This window comes from Strix uralensis, chromosome 11 (genome assembly GCF_047716275.1).
Source record: "Strix uralensis isolate ZFMK-TIS-50842 chromosome 11, bStrUra1, whole genome shotgun sequence".
Lineage (NCBI taxonomy): Eukaryota > Metazoa > Chordata > Aves > Strigiformes > Strigidae > Strix > Strix uralensis.
The window spans coordinates 24,835,425-24,854,909 of NC_133982.1; the positions used below are offsets into that span (position 1 = coordinate 24,835,425).

General features: G+C 41.7%; 1 protein-coding gene across 1 annotated transcript; it reads right to left on the minus strand.

The window, feature by feature from the left end:
* Positions 1–1,306: 1,306 nt before the first annotated feature.
* On the minus strand, positions 1,307–14,775 carry PYGO1 (pygopus family PHD finger 1). The gene is made up of 3 exons (XM_074879887.1): positions 14,544–14,775; positions 10,009–10,094; positions 1,307–8,250 (listed from the first exon to the last, which is right to left on the minus strand). The coding sequence occupies exons 1-3, from the start codon at positions 14,590–14,592 to the stop codon at positions 7,129–7,131; spliced, it is 1,257 nt and encodes a 418-aa protein (XP_074735988.1). The 5' UTR covers positions 14,593–14,775; the 3' UTR covers positions 1,307–7,128.
* Between the last annotated feature and the right edge of the window lie 4,710 nt (positions 14,776–19,485).

A 19,485-nucleotide genomic window follows, 5' to 3' on the forward strand; every position in this document is an offset into this window, starting at 1 on the left:
TCATCCAGGTGTCATTTTTAGCTTAATCACAGAGAATATACTGAAATGAAGCAGCTTATTATTTACTCCTGCCAGAAAGACCAGACTATGTATACACACTTTACAAGGCAGGTTATAGTTACCTGTATTTGGTGTTCTCAAGTTATACAGAATAGCTCCAATACTTTAACAAAAAAAGTCTTACTTAGAAGCTAGACCTCCAAGGCAAAGCTCTGTATTCACTCGTGGAAGACACAGCAAATGTCACTAACACATTTCTAAGTCAAAGTAGCAGATTTAGCTTCTAAAGGACACAAAAAGGACTGAAACAGGTCTTGAATCAACCTTAAAAGTCTTGTATTGTTGTGTATCTGCAGAAACACCACCTATGTCATACACATTCCACATTGCCAGCTTACTTGGACAAATGACCAAGTAACCAAGAGAAGTCTATTCAGGATCTTTCTTCTGTTGGTACTAAATTACCAGTCAAAAGTGCAAGAAACTGTGTAGTGAAAGGAGATAAAATTTTCCCTGGAAAACTTTAAATTCCCACCTCCTGTGCTATGAAGGATGGAGATTTATATTCCAGTCAAGTCTTAATACTACTACTAATACTTTGGACCTTCCAGTTGCCAATACATACATACATTCCAGGGGTTATTTCACTTCTAATGGCTTCAGAGGCTTCAGTATAAGGGGGGGGGGGGGGGGGGAATCCTTTAAATAGTTTACATTTTCTTATCTTTAATTTAATAAATAACCTTTTTCCCCTCCCATCCTTTCTAAATTTTCTCTCATTTCTCTCATCTCTCCATATTTTTTAAGAAGAGCAGGAACATTTTATGAGATGCAATTTATTCCAATGACCTGTTCTGCATGTGTGGCTTGGGACCACACCACCAAGATTCTTGGTAATGTACTGATTTGGTATGTGTTAGTTCTGGCATTTCAACAAACAGGAATAGCTTAGTAATAATTTTATAAATTAGAATAAATAATTCTTTGCATAATCTCTTCCCAAGTGCAGAAAGCTCTAAAGAATCTATTCAGTCAAATGGTGCCTGAGCCTTCCCTCCCATCCTGTGAGAAATAAATGGGGTTTATGGTGCAAGACTTCTTCTAATCTGCTTTGAAGTTACTTCAGATTAATGCCTCTACAGAACAGCAGACCTCTCCAAGAGAGGCAGAAGCTATCTTTTCTGATCAATATGACCTCATACTGTTTTCTTGCTGGATTATGCCTAATCCAAATGCATACTCACAGGCAATACATTAGAAGAGTTAATCTAGGCATTACATCATCTTCATAAAATCAACAGACAACTTCCCGGCAAAAATTATCTTTATTTTAAAAGAAACTGAAACCAGACAACAGAAAGCAACAAAGTTACATACAGTGCTGGACAAAATCTACCATATACATTTTCCAAGAACACTTGAATCAGATTCTGATATATGTTCTTCTAAAAGGTAAAATATCACATCATTTTTAACAAAACCCCCAAATGTCAACAATCTTAATCATTTTATATTTTGCACTGTTTGGATGGCAGTAGATTGGTAACTTGTTTTCTTCAATTTATCTTTAACACTGAAAGGAGGAGAATGTAGGGAAAAAAATTCGAAGTCAGAAGGCCCTAAAGAACACAGTGTCTGCTCTAAAGGCCATATACAAAAGCTTGGAGGAGAGACTGTCTTTTAAGTAAAAATCCCTCAACAACTCCATATGATTTCAAATTTCAGAAAAAACTATCAAGAAAGGCAAAAAAAAAAAAAAAAAGTAGTGTATTAAAAGCTTGTCCTCCTTAAATTATATGGAAGTTCAGATTTAGACCATCCTTTAGAAGAGGAGATGAGTGTCTAGGAATAGACACAACACCTCTCATGACTCCAATCCCAAACTGTCTCCAATACAGCAATTGCTGAATTACAGTGCACAAACCTCCAAGTAAAAAGGTGGGGTTGGATCAAAAATTATTTTGAGACAGACAGTTTGTTTGAACATGAAAAGGAAAACTAATCGCACATGGCAAACATTACAAAAATAGGTATCCCCTATGATGTTGGGATAAGACATTTCTGAACCAGGAAACTAAGGGTGACACTGAATACTTTAAGCTACAGGCAGCACCTCTAAGGGGCTGAACATCATTCAGAATTAATTACCTCAGAACTGATGACACAACACTAGGGTGCTAAAGGGACCCTTTATTTCCATATAAAGCATAAGCCAACAAGAAATCAGAGGAGCTCTATACAAAGAAGTGAATGTGCATAACTCAAGATGTAGTGTAGGAGAGTTATATTGCCTTAAGAGTTCTGCTAAGTACACTTAATTTTCCAATTTTAAGGAAGAGTCTATTCTAATATAGAAAGCTTCAGAAAAAACTTAATAATTGCAGAATAACTTTAAAATACATCCAGTTCTACATCCTCCTGCATATATCTAATCACATCCAATAGATAAAAAAATTACGTGTTTTGTAAACCAAGTAGTGTTAGAATAGAATTTTCACACCCATGAGCTTATTACCAAATGTTCACCCATTTGTCAGTGGATAATATTAAGAAATTCATACTAAGAGTTATGGCAACAAGATGACAATGCACATAAGTGCTGCGTGTTCTGAAAGGTAGTCAGTTTTAATTACCATGAATTGCTACCATCTATCATACCTCATTCTATGCAAGATACCACGCAAGCTACCAATCCATAAACAATAATGTTTCACATACTTCATAGAGTAGCTTAAAACACATCGTGATATGAAATAATTTGTATTACATAGTAATTTAATCCCTGGCCACAGGGTTAACGTTGGACAAAGTCTGGAAACCTTTTTCCAATTTGAATTACGTACATTAACTTTGCCACACACCACAGCACTAATGCATGTGTTACTTCAGACATGCTCTAATTTAAAATCGAAACAAAAAAGTTGCTGCAAAAATACATGTCACCAATGTGGAACACATTCAAGATTGTATAAAAAGTACTGAACTGATATCCCAAAACAGGTATATTTAAGCAGTACATAAGGAAAGATTAGTTTTAATATGAAACAGTCATTTAAGTCACATACAACATGATAAGAAGCATGACTCCTTTTTTAAAAACGTTACACCAAATACTTTTACCGCCAGGCAATGTTTATTTATAAAATGAAAGGGATATATTTAATGCAGATGTGTTATCGTATTAAGTTGGAATAAAGACAAACGTTAAAAAGGTGCTACATTTGTACACCACTGATTTTGTAAAAATCTCAAACCATAAAAAGCATTTCACTTGCAAATATCATAGGCCCGGACTGCAAACATTTTGAAACGTTCTTGACTGCGTGCATGCAGTTCCACTGACTTTGTTAATTCTCACATGCTTGAAGTTAAGCCTGAAAAAGGTGATTACAAAACTGCTTCTTAGATGAAAAACTTCAGAGGTCACAAAGTACCTTCTTCTTTGAGCAGCCCCCAAAATTATATTTTTGTTTCAGATAGAGCAAACTTTATTACTCTCCTCTAGTCTTTCATCTGAAGATCTCAACTAATAACTAGGCCTCTAAACACCCTTGAGAACTAAGCATCAGTCCTATCTTCTAAAAGAAGAGATTGAGGCACAAACAGTTAACCTGCCTGTCTCAAGTTTTAGAAGGGATCAGTAAAAAAGGCAGAAACAGGATTTTTGTTATCTACCCTCTAGCCTATATGGAACAGTGTCACTTACCCTAACACCAATAGAACAAGTATTTTAAAGAGCAGATTACACATTTTCTCATTTAAAACTGGTCTCTGGCAAAACCCCCTAAGTATTAAGGACAGTTCAACCCAGCCTATACATTTTTTTTTTTTTTGGGGGGGGGGGGGGGGGGGAACCACAACATTTTGGGCAATATAGGCTGCATTTCTATCATGACAAGGAGCTATTTAAAAAGGACACAGGCATTTCCCACAAAAATGTTAAGGTTTGTAAGATTTACAAAATCTTTGCGATATTTTTGGTGTGCAGCACCAGTACAGTCTAAATCACTAGTAATGAAAGAAGCACATGATAGTTCAATACAAATTGTTTCATGTAGAGTATTACAAAAAACCTCACCTATTCTAACCAGCCCTCCCTCCCACCCACCCTTCTATAACTAATTTCTAATTCTAAGCAGCTGACATTTTCCTAATACCTTACTAACAAAACATGATTGTTGTTTTTCCTGTGCATACTTGAACTACTCCTAGTCAACACATGCAGAGAAAAACAAAGTGTAACCCCCTCTCCAGATAAAGAGTCCAGGTATGCCAAGAGCATATCAGTAGGGCAAGCATATTGACTGGATGACTTTTGGAGATCCTAATCAGTTGTATCTCTACAATCAGTGTGATAACAAGGTTGGGTTTTTTGTTAATTTATTTTTATTTTATACAATTGGTATTTGCTAATGTCTTGTATTTGTCAGTTAACAAATGCAGAAAATTTACTGGGTTACAAACCCAACATAGTACCAGTTTACAAAAACTGAAATAAACCGTTAGAGTAAGTTTCACAAATACACAATTTAAGGCTTTACAAAATGATACTCCAGTTGATTTTAAGTCTGTAAGAACACTATATTTAAACTCTAATGTCTTGCTAGCTAATACAGAAAACACTTCATGTAGGGTTGAGGAAGAGATGGGTATTTTAAATGCAATGTCTGCTCTAAAATGTTAAAACATTAACTGGACTTCTGAGAACAAATGCCCCAAACATCTTCTCACAACAGGAATGGGGTGTGGGAGTGAGAAAGGTATTGTGAACAGCACGCTTGGGTAACAACAGCATAACTGGAGCTTTTGCTGAATTTTCACCAAGCAAAGTTTTTTCATTTACATTGCTGTAGGTCTGAACCAGCTCCACTACCTTCACAGTGCAAATTTTTGCAGAGATTAAACTGATTCACAGAGGAGCAAATCCATCTAAACAAGGTTTGGTTTAATTTCGACTATAGATATCAAAAGCAAGTTCTAACAGTTGGTCAGTCATTAGGAAAACTACCGAAGAATAAATCTCTCTAACAGAGGTTGTTGCTTGGTTGTATTTTTGTTCTTTGTTTTTAAATATTACTCTTCTAACAAAACAAGATTAAGTTTAGTCTCTGTACTAAATAAAGCAAACAGTGATGAAAACAGAAGCCCTGGATCTACCTCACACTTACTTTACATCTCCATACAGGAAATCCTCAAGATGTGAATTGTGTCATTTACACTTTAGACATAATTTCCTTTTTCCTGATGAGAGGCAAGACAAAAAAGGAGGGCAATACTGCACTTCTCCAGTAAAAGAATATATAAAACTTTTCACTTTTAAAATAAAACAAGGACAGTTATGTAGATCCACACAGCGTCTTCCAAGAAAGTACCACAGTAGAGCCCATTTAAAATCAAAAAATGGCGAACTATCAAACAGGGCTTACTTTTCACTCGCTGGCATAGCTTACCATAAAAATTACCTCTTTATATAGATGACTGTATTCTATATAGGCTCCTACATCACTCATCACTACAGACCTGAACAATTTATCACATTAAGGAATGTGACTAGTACCTGTAATGCTTGACATGATTTAATTGCTGACTTTACAAAAACTCTAAGTCTCCAGCAGAGTGGAATTACAAGCAGAGTCTGTTATTACAGTGCCACCTTTTATTAAGTTAAAACAACACTCCTCTCTAAGGAAACAGTCATTTTCAGTTGCATATGCAACTTTATCACACTGCTAAGGCTGAAGTCTTCAAGGCTAGATGTTTTCCCACATTAAAAAAAAAGGGGGGGGGGGCATTTTTGAGATCAAGAATAAGATCAAATTACCCATATTAAACCTGAATTCTTAGCATCACACATGAAGCTCTAATGCCATTCATAGTTGTCAGTAGAACATCAAGTTTAGCAAAGAAGCTAAACTTCTGTCTACTTGCTCCTGATGTGAGCTAAACTCACCTGATGTGAAAGCTGTTATTTTCCTTCACCCTAGATCTCCCACCCCCTCACTGCAAGACTGGCTGAGGCAGTGGTAGGAATTCAGTTTTAAGACTTTGCTGGCCAAACTAGCTTGCAATTCAGAGCCTGTGCGGAGCACACTCAATTGCCTCGCACTCTCCTTCATGCCAAGTGGACTGTGTAAGCTCAGGATGACCGAGCAGGCTCTAGTTGGAAGCCCTAGAAGATGGGCAGGACCTTCCCTGCACTAGTTAATTCACAATTCTCAGGCAGCACTGAGGCAGGAGCCTAGAACGATCAGTGAGAAAGGATGAGAGAGAGGTGCACGACTGCACAACCATAACAAATGAAGAGACTGTATCCTAATGTATGTGCTTAAGATAAATGAATTAAGGCTACATATGCAACCTTAGTTTTGGTATTCTCTAGATTTAAAGCATTGGACTTCATAACCTTGATGGGTTCTTTTTCCAATGTAATCATATTTTGTAACTATTTCCTAATACTGCAAGACCTAGCAAGAGTCTTCAGCAAGTATTTGCTGAGAAGTCAAAAAAGATCATTGCCTTTTCAGGGAAATATAAATGTTTAAGAGTTAGCGGGTTTCATTCTGTTACTAAGATGAAGTCATCGACTTTTGAATAGTGTGTTAATACTTTAATTCAAAAATAGGAAAAAGCACATAGGAAATTCTCTGTATTTTCCCTAAAATGAAAACTATTAGTACTGCACATTCCTCCATGTCATCCCCACTATATTCAAAGAAAGGATAGCAAGAACATCAGTAATGGACATTCACCCCAAAAAAATAAAATGTAATGAGTACTTGCTAATATAGTACCATTAAAACTGAGCACTATATGCTAGTGTTAGTTAAACACATTAACACTAGCAAATTACATACAGGCACAATTTTGCATTCAATAAAATTGTCAATGCACATCCTACTTCTGATCAGTTGTCAGTTAGGTTTTACAGTTTAATCAGAAACAAAAAAGTAAAAAAGTTTGCACATATAAAACTAAGAGTATAAAAGCTGAGATGGAAGTTTATGAATGAAAAGGGAAAAAACGATGACAGCAATTAAACACAACTGATTGTCTGCAGAAAGTGAAGTACCCAATTTGTAACCAAATCTTCATAGCAAGTATTTCAACCACTACCACCAATTCTGGTTGTTAGCCATCCGTATTCAGTGCAGGTGGTCCTGCAGTCTCTCTCGTACGCATTAACTGGACATCTTTGTCAGCCATGCAAGTATCACAACCCCATACTGCCGATGCTTCCGCTGTAAGAAGGCCATAAGCTGACTCAGTCATGCCTGTACAGATCCGATGAAACCATTTTTGACAAGAGGCTTCGCACAGGATGGCATCCTGGTCATCATTAACTTCATGTGTACAAATTCCACATGGATAGACGGGTTCAGAGGACGAGTGACCATGACGACTGGGATGAAGGGGTGTTTTGCTGCTCTTTTCAGAGTTGCATCCTTCAGCAGTACCTCGAGGCTGGCGGGACTTACTCTGAGTCCCATTTGAATGGCCAGCATTAGTGTTATCAGCACTATTAGAATGGCTATTATCCTGATTTACCACATTGTTTCGAGCAACATTTTTTAGGTCACTGTTACCTTGACTCACAATGTCCTCTGTCCTGTGATGATGCTGATGAGCAGCAGTGTTCTGGCTAGATGGTTTGCTTGCACCTTGACTAAAGTCTTGCTTTTGTGCTGATGATTTTGTCTGGGTGTAAGTGTTTGGTGGAGGAACAAAAGAATGGTTTGACTCTAGCTGAGAATTTGGGAAATTTGGGTTGTTGCCAGGACCAAAGTTAGACGGCACGTCTGGGTGAGGTATCTGACCAGAATGGCCAAAATTCTCACCAGGATTTGGTCTGAAATGCTGACCAGGCATACTGACATTTTGATTTATCTGACCACTACTGTAAGGTGGTTGATTCCCAAAACCTGGGTTATCATGTGGACCGAAGCTGAAAGAGTGGGGTCGACTAAAACCCATTCCCACAGGGTTTTGAGGAAGGGGATGTGGTTGGTTTCTGAGGGAGTAAGAACCACCATATGGCGAGGACACTCTGGGCAGCATGTGAGGTGGCATTCTGAAAGTGTTATAGCCTCCAAAGCCAGGATAACCAGGATTACTAAAATACGGATTTCCTGAAGGAAGTGGTTTGTAAGACACAGTGTTATAGTTGTCATCAAATGGATTTGCAGCTACAAGGTGGTCAGAGCTTGGATTCGGCGGTGGAGCATATTCAGATGGAGGAGGAAATGATGATCCCTAAAAATATTTTAAATACAACATTTAAATTAGTTTTAGTAGTTCCCTGCAAGACAGACCAACCACAAAGGTCCTGGATTAGCAGCACTACTGCTAAAAGAACAGTTCAGCTGTTGTGTAAAGCTCACCCACTGTACCCTGCCAGGCTGTCTGAAATTTCAGTACAGAGGCAAGAGAGGAGTTTGAGCTCAAGATAACATGGTGATTTATAGTAATCACAGTGTTTTAAATATTATGCAGTTGCACAACCATGCTTCTGAAAAACATTACTTGATATGTGACTTCTATTTCTTAATCTTTTACATAAGAAAAGCAACAATACACAAAGTCACGTGTCACTTAAACACATGCACAAAATACTTCCAAACGTTGAAGAGCAGATCTGAAGCGTTTCCTTAGTTTCGTTTTGGGTTCATTTTACTGAATATACATCTCTTAAGACAGCCCACTTCTATGAGGATATACAAACCTAATGTTACTATAACCCTAAAAAAGGTATATAGAATATAGGAGTCTGCATATAGGAAATTTCTATATTCTGTGTACCAGAGGTGTCTGAGCATTCAGTGATTGTGACAGTCTGCAAAGCACAGTCAGTAGGTATAAAATACAAGGATTTCTGGTTGCAGAGCATAATCAAGTGTTTAATGGAGCCCAGAGGCTGTTTAAATGTCATCAGAGCAGCTATACAATTGAATTTCATTTTAGACTAGCCTGTGGGGAACATCTAGCTGGTTCACCCTCAAGCTAACTGTGCTCACAGAAAGCATTTCCTCCTAAATACTAATAAAGTAAGACTGAACTTTTTTTTTTTTTTCCCAAAAAAAATTTCTGCTGTGCTGCAAGTTTTGAACCTGGTAAGAAAAGAGAGGAAACTAATCTGCATGCCCTCTACAATTATCACTATTCTAGAACATAAGGAAGGCTCCACCAGGAAAGAGGTCTGAAACCCTTAAGTTAACCAATTCTTTCTCAGAGCAGGTTTCACCATGACTACTTTAACACAAAACAAACAAAAATTAAGAAAAGAGATCCACATCTCGATGAATCTGTATAGGTCTAACAGAAAGTGATTGTTTGACCTACATAAATAAAATTACTCTCACTGGGCAGCACCAAATTAACAAATACTCTCACTCAAAGCTGAACAAACACACAAAGGAAAATTCTGCACTACAGATATCTAATTGCTTTACATGTTTTGTATTCAGGCTTCCTTTTCTGGAAACAGAAGCTGTATAGAAATGCCAAATTGCAGGGATTCACTGGAAAGGAGCCGAACCTGCCTCATAGCTTTTGCTTGAAAATCACTTGGGGAATATGCCAAGAGTTTGGTCAAAGCGTTAACAAACCGTACAGATCCATTAGCCCACAAACCTACACATACAGGAATAAAAGTAAGAAGAAAAGTAGTCTCATGGCAACTACTCATGCTGTACAGATTCTACCAATGGCTACAAAGTCATTAAAAGAAAGTCTGTCTCAGAATCAAATCCAGATGGTAAAATACAAGTTGTTGCAGTCTCACTGTGCTCCTCTCTTTATAGGTCTTTGGCAACCTACAGAGATTAAAATAACTTCAGTGAGAATAACTAGTAGTATGAAGATTTAAACTTCACAGTACAGCTGAAATATTTTGTATGTAACTGCTATTTGTGAGAATAGACTGATATTCTGAAAAATGTGAGGTAGTCGTACCAGCAAACAACATCTGAGTACACTATTTATTAGAAATCAAAAGAACCAAAGGGAATTTACCTGTGTATTTGCTTTGCGCTTTTTCTTATCAGGGCTTCCAAGTTGTACTCCTGGTCCTCCTAACCCATCCAATCCACTGTCACCACCTACAAAATTTCAATCAGTGCAACACTGCATTAGTTTTCTTACAGCCTGTATTTTAGGTTTGCCTCTGCAACTTAATATCTATGTTACAAAATACTGAACTTGCATTAATTCTGGTGCCTTACATTGCAAGTCCTTAAGGAGCAAACATCTGGAGGTAAAAGTCAGCATATCTCGTATACAGCTCTCTTACTCTATTACCACTTTAATGTCCAATTCATGCTCATTACAGTCGGGATAAACATTTCCATTTATTTTATGTTTATCTGTCCCTTGGTTCTTAACATCTCCACTTCAGCAGTTAGAAGTATTTCTTGTTTGCATAATGCATAAAACTTGCAAAAGAACTGCTTAAAACCATGCCTAAGATTCACCTCCTATTTAACTTACAGAGCCACAGCATTTCTCAAACTCCCTGTACCAACATACAACAGTACATTACAATACACCATGAAGGAAAAAGCAAACAGCAAAAGATGCATGAACGAAAACCACTGAAAACCTGCCATGCTGTTTAGACAGATCTCCACTTTATCAGATCTAAGTTTCACTAAATGCAAGACTTGATCAAACAAAGATACATCTGCCAAAAATGAGAGGGGCTCTAAGTGAACCTGCCCTGCTCTGCAGAAAACTCACAAAATAATTGAGCATGGCTGCCCTGGCACAAAAAGAAGTAAAAAATGTTACTTTTATTGATCACTCAATCAGACTTGACTCCGAGCAATAGAAAGAGATATCTGTACTTCACCTGGAATTCTTCTTCGCCTTTCATAACACTGGGGTGAGCTCTCAAAGTTGTATAAACTGTGGCTTTCATTTTTAAAACTCTAGTTAGACCATAGACAAAAAACAAATTCTAGCACACACATTATTCCATTCAGTCTGCCTTCATGGGGCTCAAGTGGATTTGCCATCATATGGGAATACAAAGAAAACCCTGAGCTGAAGCATGAAAATCACTTTTGGGTGATATGAGAGCAACACCTGTTAAGATACTAACATTGTTACATTAAGAAACTGTGTGTTAATTCATTTTTTCCCAGGCCCATTAAGATAATAGCTCATTTGCTCTTTAGAAAAGAAATATATATATATATATATATAGTTACAGTATAGAACAGTAAGAAGTGGACAATCCAACCTAAAAATTTTACTGTTATTTGTTTAAAACTCATATTCAGGACACAAGTCAAACTTTATCAAGACGCAGGCATACAGCTGAACACAGAGCTTTGTCTTTATTATCAAAGGCAACCTGAAGATAAGTGTGAACTATCAACAGTACTATGCAAAGAAGCATAATGTATGACATTACACCACTCTACGTTAGACAAGTATTCCCTGCAGACAGCTAAACCAGCTTTAGGACTATTCAGTAAAGTAACACAAAATTTCTTCTCACAGGGAAGCAGACCTACTGTATAGAGACTGAAATATCCAACAGTTATTTCAAATACTCCTGATCAAAGGAGGCCTGACAAATTTTCACTCCTAGCACTTCTTTCCTCTGCCCTCCCTTTTTTGAGGTTTCAGGGAATTTATCAGTCCCACCTCAAGTAAGAATCCAGTTCTGCCTCTGATTTAATAAGTTCCTTTTGGCTTCAGCTGTTGCTGTTGAAATTTAATTTCATTTTTCACTACACATAAGGAAGATACATGGACATCCAAAATCAACATCTATCAAATTTTAAGTCTGAATTTCAAAGACTAGGGCATGAAGTCACGATCACGTTCTCAAAATAAGCTCATGCGTATCACAGTATAACCTACCATCAGAGTGCCTAGGGATTACCCTTTAAGAAGAGAGTCCTTTTTGCCTTGATTTTGAATATAAAATAGTGTGCTATGAAGCACTGCCACTGCATTAATGTAGATAGTAAATAATCACAGCATGTTTTACATAAAGAATGATGACAAATCTCCCTTAAATTCCAACCCTATAAATTATCTTCTTGATAAACTATTTACTCAAAACCATCCCTATGCTTTCGACTAGCTTCCTCTCCAGCATTCCTATATGTTTATCATAAATTCAGTGGGAGATTGTACTATGAACACCATTCTTCACAACCGCATAAAATACACTCCTGTTCATGGTCCTGTAGTCTTAACACATAAATGACGTTAACCCCTGATAATAAAATATTACAAGTATCTAGATTTCTTTTAACAAATTTAACAACTAGCAGCACAGGTATTAGTAAATCTCTGATTGAGTAGAATACTGAGGATCGCATGCGAGTGCTGTTTTACAGCAGCGTAAGTTAAAACTTTATACAATTATGTATAAATTCCCTCTCTGGGATATCATTCTTCAAAAACATAAGCATATGAATATTAGAATTCCGGTAACAAGTCCCACCGATTTTTACGTGAATGAATTACATGGCTGAAGCCATTCACACACCCAGGTTTGCAGAACCGAGCCCTACATCTGGAAAGGTACAAAGCTTTTGTATTTTCAGTTCTCACTGTGTGAGGCCAATGATTTAATTTAGCCCTATGAATTTATATTTTCCCTGTGGATTTTATAATGATTTAATTTATACATGAAAGGAAACAGAATGTTAGTCCTAGCATACCTCCAAAAAAGTGTGAATAAGGATCATTTTCATGCAGCCAAAATAAACTTTCCAGAAAGTCACTTTTGGTACCTACCACACAGACTTTCATTAAAAGGTGTACCGAGCATTTTGGAACATTGCACTAAGGATGCAAAAAATTATTTCATTGTCCGAGACTAATTTTCCAGGAAAAAATACAATCCTTTTGACAGAGACATCATATATGTAATGGATCTAGAGACATAAATACATATCTGATATCTATTCCCTTATTAAAAAATGGATAAAATTTTTTTCAGCCATTTACATTTGGGAAAAGGAGAAGAAGTAAGTCCCATATTCTTTTTTACTCCATACATACGCAAGAGAGACATTTTCAGTGCCGGTCAGGAGAACTGCAACTTGGAGTTTTGCTTACATATTAAGAGATTATGACTTTGTATGTAATTTATATCATACTTAACATACTGCAAATACACTATGGAGTATTTCCATACTCACTGACAAACCTCTGTCTAGGTTTTTACAGGATGGGTGCCAGAGTCTTTTTAAACAGTAAGACTCAGTTATCTCCTAACGTTTTCCCAAGAAACATAAATGGCCAAATAAACTTTTCATTATAGACAGAAACCTAGAAAGAGTCTAATTTCAACCGGATTTAGTAAACCTATTCTGTGGCCCTGATACTGTAAACAGTTTTGATACGAAGTGGCAATTGCGTGGAACTCAGTGGGTAACTCAGATATGTGAAACTATGTACTTAAATATTTGCAGAATCAGGGCTTGAGTGAAGGAGTCTAATGAATCCCAGTCTCTTTTGTAACACTGCTGCATATTTTCATTCTCTCATTCTCAAGGTTGCAATCCAGCTGTTACTAGAACAGTTTTAGAAAAGCAAACTGTAAATCAATGACAACATGCATAGCAGAATCCACACCTTTCCCCACTTACCCAACCACAGAAAAGCTTAAAACATCAAGAACAATAGAATTCCGGGGCAAAACAGGAGGCGAGGAAAAGAGAAGTGATGGATTGCAGATCTTACCATTTTGCCATGATTTTCACCCAACTCGGTCACCCTACTGGCTTTCATGATTTCATTCAGAAACGCATTTCTGTTTTTAAGGACTATAAGGACACAACTACCGCTACGCAGACCGACGTGCTACTGCCATTAAAGTCAGTCGCACAGCTGAAGTCAGAAGGCACACCGTATTTCTACCCTTCTCCTTACCCGTTTCAAAGAAATGCATACTTCAGATCGCACTAGAACCGTACAACAGTGCAACTGATACAGAATAGTGTTTCGACAATGTTTTCGTTGCCCGAAAAGCGAAAACCAAAACCCCAACTGGAATCAAGCGCAAGCCCCGGGGTAGAAGAGCGAACACTCCGGTGTAATTTATGGGCTCTGCATCAACACTAACTCGGACATGTGGCACTGCCGACGTATTCCCTTGCACCAGCAGTATGCACGCTGCATACTAATGGGCAGCACAGCCAGAAAAACACGGGAGACAGAACCACGCACCCGCACGCCTCCCCTCGCGGGGCACATCGCGCGCAGAGGGAGCCCCGAGTTTTGCATTTCAAGGCCCGGAGGCTGCGGGGAGCCCGCGGGGCCCGGCCGGGCCCCACCGTGCAAACTTAGCGCGGCTCCCCAGCCGCCCGGCCCCGCCGCCGGCAGCCGCAGAGAGGGACCGCGGCGGGGGCGCGGGCGGCCCGGCCCGGCCCGGGCTGCGCGGCGGTCGGGGGGGAGCGCGGAGGGGAGCGCGGCGGGCAGCGGCGGCCGGGTCCGGCCGGGGCGCGCATCCCGCGGCGCCGCCAGCTCTCCCGCACGGGAGTTAGGCCCCAGCGGCGGCCGCCCCCCGGCCCGGCCCGTACCTCGGGATCTCTTCAGCGCGATGGGGTCCTTCTCCTGTTCCGCTGACATTACAGACCGCAGCGCATGGCTCCCAGGGCGGCAGGAATCGGGGCTCTTTGATGCTGCTGCCGCCGTCGCCGGCCCGCACCCCGCCCCCTCCGCCCCCGCCTCCTCCGCCGCCGCCGCCCCCGCCCGCTGCTGCCGTAGCCGCCGCCGCCGCCCCAGCGGCGGAGCTGCCAGACTTTGCAAAGTTTGGGCGCGGGAGGGCTCTGCGGCGGCCCGGGGCGGGGGCCGGGCGAGGCGGGCCCCGGCGAGCGGAGGGCCGCTGCCCGAGAGCTGCTCGGGGGTCCGCGGAGCGCCGAGCCGCGCCGGGCAGGGCCCCCGCGGGCTGCCCGCGCCCGCCTCGCTCGGCGCCCGCCGCCGGGGCTGCCAGGCCCCGCGGCCCCGCACAGCGCCCCCGCCGGCCACCAGCGCCGCTCACCGCGCCGTGCCCCGGCCGCCGTCGCCGGCCGGTTCCCGGGCCCCCAGGGGCAGCGGCGGCGGCGGGGCGCTGCGCGGGGCTCCCCCCGCTCCCGCCATCAGCGCGGCGGGGCGCGGCCCTTCCCGCGGGGCTGCCGGCCCCGGCCGCGCCCCCCCCCCCCCCCCCCCCCCGACCCGCTGGGGGGCTGCCGCTCGGAACAAAGGCGCCGGCGCCGGGGCGGGCTCCGCTGGCGCCGCCACCCTCCGCCGCGGGCCTGCGGCCGCCGGGCAACACGCCGGCCCCGGGGCGGGCTCGGGCCGGCGCCCAGCGCGCGGCGGCTGAAGGGCGGTGGGGCCGGCGCCCAGCGCGCGGCCGCCGGGACCGTTAGTGCGCGTGAGGGCGGGGGCCGGGGCAGGAGCGGGCGCTGCCCTGGCGAAGCGCCGGGGAGAGGCGGGAGCCGGGGCCGGGGCGGCGGCGGCTCTTTCAGGTCAGCGCTTGGCCGCAGCCAGCCGCGGGTAGCGGCGTCCCGGAGCTCGGCCGGGGCTGCGGCTCCGCGGGTGGTTTCCAATGGCGCCCGCACCCACCTCTCCCGCCACGCGTGCGGCGCGCGCGCTTCCCGCCTCCTGGCTGCAGCTCCAGGTCCCCCCGGGGCGGGCGGGCGTTTCTCTCCGGCGCCGAGGCACCGTGCTCCGGCCGCTCCCGGGCAGGTAGGTCCGCGCCGGCTGGAGGATCCGCTTCCAGGAGGGGCTCCCTCCATGCAGGTGCCACCCTCCGGTCTGGGCTCTGGCCTGAGGGTGGTACAGAGGAGACACCGGGCCCGACTAGTGGCCCTCACGGTGTGGGTAAACCTTTCCCGACCCTTGGAAAACACCCGAGGAGAGGTAAATCGCTGCCGGTGTCGCTGTGGAACGTACCTCTGTGAAAACTTACGTTCTGCAGCGGTTTTCCATCTTCTGAAGTGGCTGCATTTCAGAGGTGTTACAGATGGAATCCCCATCCTTGATCAAAACTGTTGATCAACTATATTAAAAATAATTATCTTTTGAATAAGCATTTATCCTCCCTTAACTGGGATTAAGATGTCCAGCTGTAAAGTATGGGGTTTGCTAATGTACCTTATCTCACAGTACCTAGCAGTGCTATTTCTTTACGTACCTTCTTGTCAGATGGATAGTTGGTACTTTGCCAGTATTTGGAACACTTTTTCTGAGGGAAAAAGAAGTGACATTTGTGTAAAGGTTAAGGTATTGGTATTACTATGGGTTTCCTTTATCGTTTTGCATGTCTGACTAAATAAAATGGAGAAAGTAATTCAATATTTTGTCGATTTCTGTCCTTCCCTAGACATCGTTTTTATTTGTCCACAGTCTCATACTTTGCAGCAATCCCCCAATGCACGTACCTTGAAGTATAGCATATTGCCAATATTCTTGTGGGATCGGCTGGCTAATTTTGTGTAATCTTGCTGAAGAGAAGTATAGCCTGTTATTAGCAAGGTGGGTGTGAGCTAGTCTATATTTCGAGGAAGATGTGTCTTATCTGTGAAGAGATTTGCATTTTCTGTGATGGAGCTTGCTGTAGGCCTAGATGATTCTCCCAGGACTGCATGAGCTTTTGTGCAAGGCTGCCTTGTAATAGCATGTAGACTGTAATTATGGATGCGCAGATTGATGTCACTGAGTCTATAAAGGTTCCTAGGGGGAGATTGTCTGCATCAGAAATGCGAGCAGGGAATTCAGATTTAACCCAGTGCTCTAGTTGCAAAAAAATTATGTCTGTTTTGCTGTTCATCCAAATTCAGCTTTAACTTGTACTCAGGTCCTTAGTGAGTGGTCTGCGAGAATCCTTTGGATTGATTTCACACTTATAAACCTACACTGGAAATGGCTGACACAGTGTCTGAAGGGAAGATAATTCACTTGCTCAGGTGCCTACATCAGCATCTCAAATATTCCCAAAAAGTCTATGAAAGTTCTCATTATCACACACCATTCACCACCTGATAGCCTCGCTGCTCATTGGTTGTCCTTAAAATTGCTCCAGCATTTCTTCCTCTCAAAAGTTTGCATTAATTAAGAAAGCTTAGGGGCACCTAGTAGCATCCTTCCAACACCTAAGTGGAGGTTACCAAGAAGAGAGTGACAGGCTCTTAACTGAAGTGCATAACAGGAAAATGAGACTCAGTGGCCATAATTTGAAACAAGGTTCCAACTGGCTATGAGGAGAGGGGAAAAATTGTTTTGCGGCTAAGCAAGCACTGGGCCAAGAGACTAAAGAAATTGTAGAATCTCCATCCTGGGAGGTTTTCAAGACCCAACGGGGGAAAGCCCAGAATAGCCTGGCCCAAGTTCAACATTAACCTTGTTTTGTGCAGGAGGTTGGACTCAAAGTTAAGACCTCCCAAGGTTCTTTTGCGGTGTAATGATTCTGTTGTTCTGAAATAATTTTCTTCTTTTTAACAGTAACCAACCACTCAGAAAGCTCTTGCTCCCTGCCAGAGTGCTCAGTTGTGAACAAATAACTATTTAATACTTTATAACTCATCCTGACTGTTGAAAGGGTGGCTGCAGTGAGATAACAGTAACTTCAATCATATGTGACATATCAGCCCTAAAAAAGTTACTAAGTATAGAACAGCTGGTTTTGGTAACTGCTAGGTTCCCATCCTTCTGAATTCAGGTTAAAAAGAAGGCTGCTACAAGAGCCTTTCTGTATGAACTACCTGTAGGTAGAGGAGGTTCTTTCACTGATCATTGTCACAGTGTCTGAACATGCAACACTGCATTACATTATCAAGAGAGAAGTATCAGTGAGACATGGATCCACAACAGATCCACAACCCGTTAACATTTAAAGGGTTTTTACTGCATCTTTCACTTGTATCCACTGCTGTGTATCTCAGGAGCAGGGAGGGGCACAGAAGCCCATTTTGACAACATATGAACATATGCAGATGCACTAATGGAAAAAATATAAACACCTCGGAGAAATTTACTGACATTTAAGGAATTCCAAAAAGGAAAAAGCAGAAGACTTGTTCTGTTTGATTTTACGGAAGCCAAGATTTCAGATCAGAGGAATAAAATTAGGAAAGAAAAGAGAAGCATGACATCAGAAGGAAAAAAGCTAAAAGCTGACTGAACTATGTAACTCTGCCACTTCCAGTACCAGGGAAAATACAAAAGTTCCTCTCATGTAAGCCATGTATGTTCTAAAATAAAGCACACACAGCTTTAACCTGTCAAGTTACTGTGATTTATCAATTTATCACAGAACATTTCCTACACAGCAAGACAGAAATGCACCCCTGTGCAATGGACATGGACCTGGGAGTCCAGCAGGCTCACGCGGAAGGGCGCTACGTCCAGCCCGTGGGGGCTCTGTCAAGGTATGGCATGTGCATGGCAAGAAACGGCAGCACCTCCACAGGTTTTCTGGCATGTGGACACAGAAGCCAAGCAGCCAGTAGTCTCTCTCCCACCTGGACAGAAAGCATTGAGCTGGAGAAAAGGGACACATTTAGAGAAATTTGGCTTGTGATAGCCTTAGCTCGTAACAGTCTTCCAGCATCAGTAGATTCGATTTCCCCACCTGCTAGGAGGGTAAAAAATAAAATCAGTAATTAATTTTTCTAAAAGGCCCTTTTTCATATTATACAAAACAAAGTGCTCGTTCTACAAACTTGTACGTGTTTCACAATACCACTGTGATAAATAGGACTATTTATCAAGGCTGGAGGGAGTTTCTGTCAGGCCTGAGACAACACTAAAAATCTGGTTTTGTTGTTACGATAGAGTTACACCTCTTCCTCCAGACTCATTTGTTCTCCTCCTCCACATCTCCCTTTTTCAGGGTAGTAAAACTAAACACATGCATGTTTATAAGTTACACAGAGATGTGGGTTTTATGCCTTATTAGTCTAGCTGGTTATGCAGCTGGTACTGCTCTAGGAAAATGTGTTAGCCAGGTCCCTGCTAGGTCTTATCACATGTAGAGCATCTCTCTGCCAATGTCAGGGATTGTAACTGTAACTGAAACAGTTTGAGCACAAGTCATTGGAGCTATTTTAGTGCAAATTGCTTGCCTACTGGTGAATGCTACATCTGTTATGGTGATGCAAACCAGGTCTCCTGAGCCCACGTCTGTTTCATTTCTGCTTTTAATCAACAAAAATTAAGACTATCTAAATTTCTGCATTAACCACTCATCCACATAATATAAAGTACAAACCAAAATCTAATTAATTGTCTGTTCATGTTTCAACTTTAATCTGAAATGAATACAAAACTGTTTGTAGTGAAGAAGTGCAGAACAGGTTGCTTTACGAGTTAGTCCATGAAAGAATGTAAGACTTTTTCTGTAGTCCATTGCATTAGTTTTCTTCCATATGATGCATGATATATCTTGAAATCAAGTAAAAAGCCTGAGAATGATCATGCCTTTGTGTAATCACATAGCAAATCATTGGCTGATGAAACACAGTTTTCTAAGCTTTGCAAGAC

What these genes read in the sequence shown, in the direction of transcription:
- PYGO1 (XM_074879887.1), bottom strand. Translation starts at nt 14,592, where the DNA reads ATGTCAGCGGAACAGGAGAAGGACCCCATCGCGCTGAAGAGATCCCGA. An exon ending in CGCGCTGAAGAGATCCCGAG is followed by an intron (nt 10,095 to 14,543) that starts GTACGGGCCGGG and finishes GAAATTTTGTAG; the next exon opens with GTGGTGACAGTGGATTGGAT. An exon ending in AGCGCAAAGCAAATACACAG is followed by an intron (nt 8,251 to 10,008) that starts GTAAATTCCCTT and finishes AAATATTTTTAG; the next exon opens with GGATCATCATTTCCTCCTCC.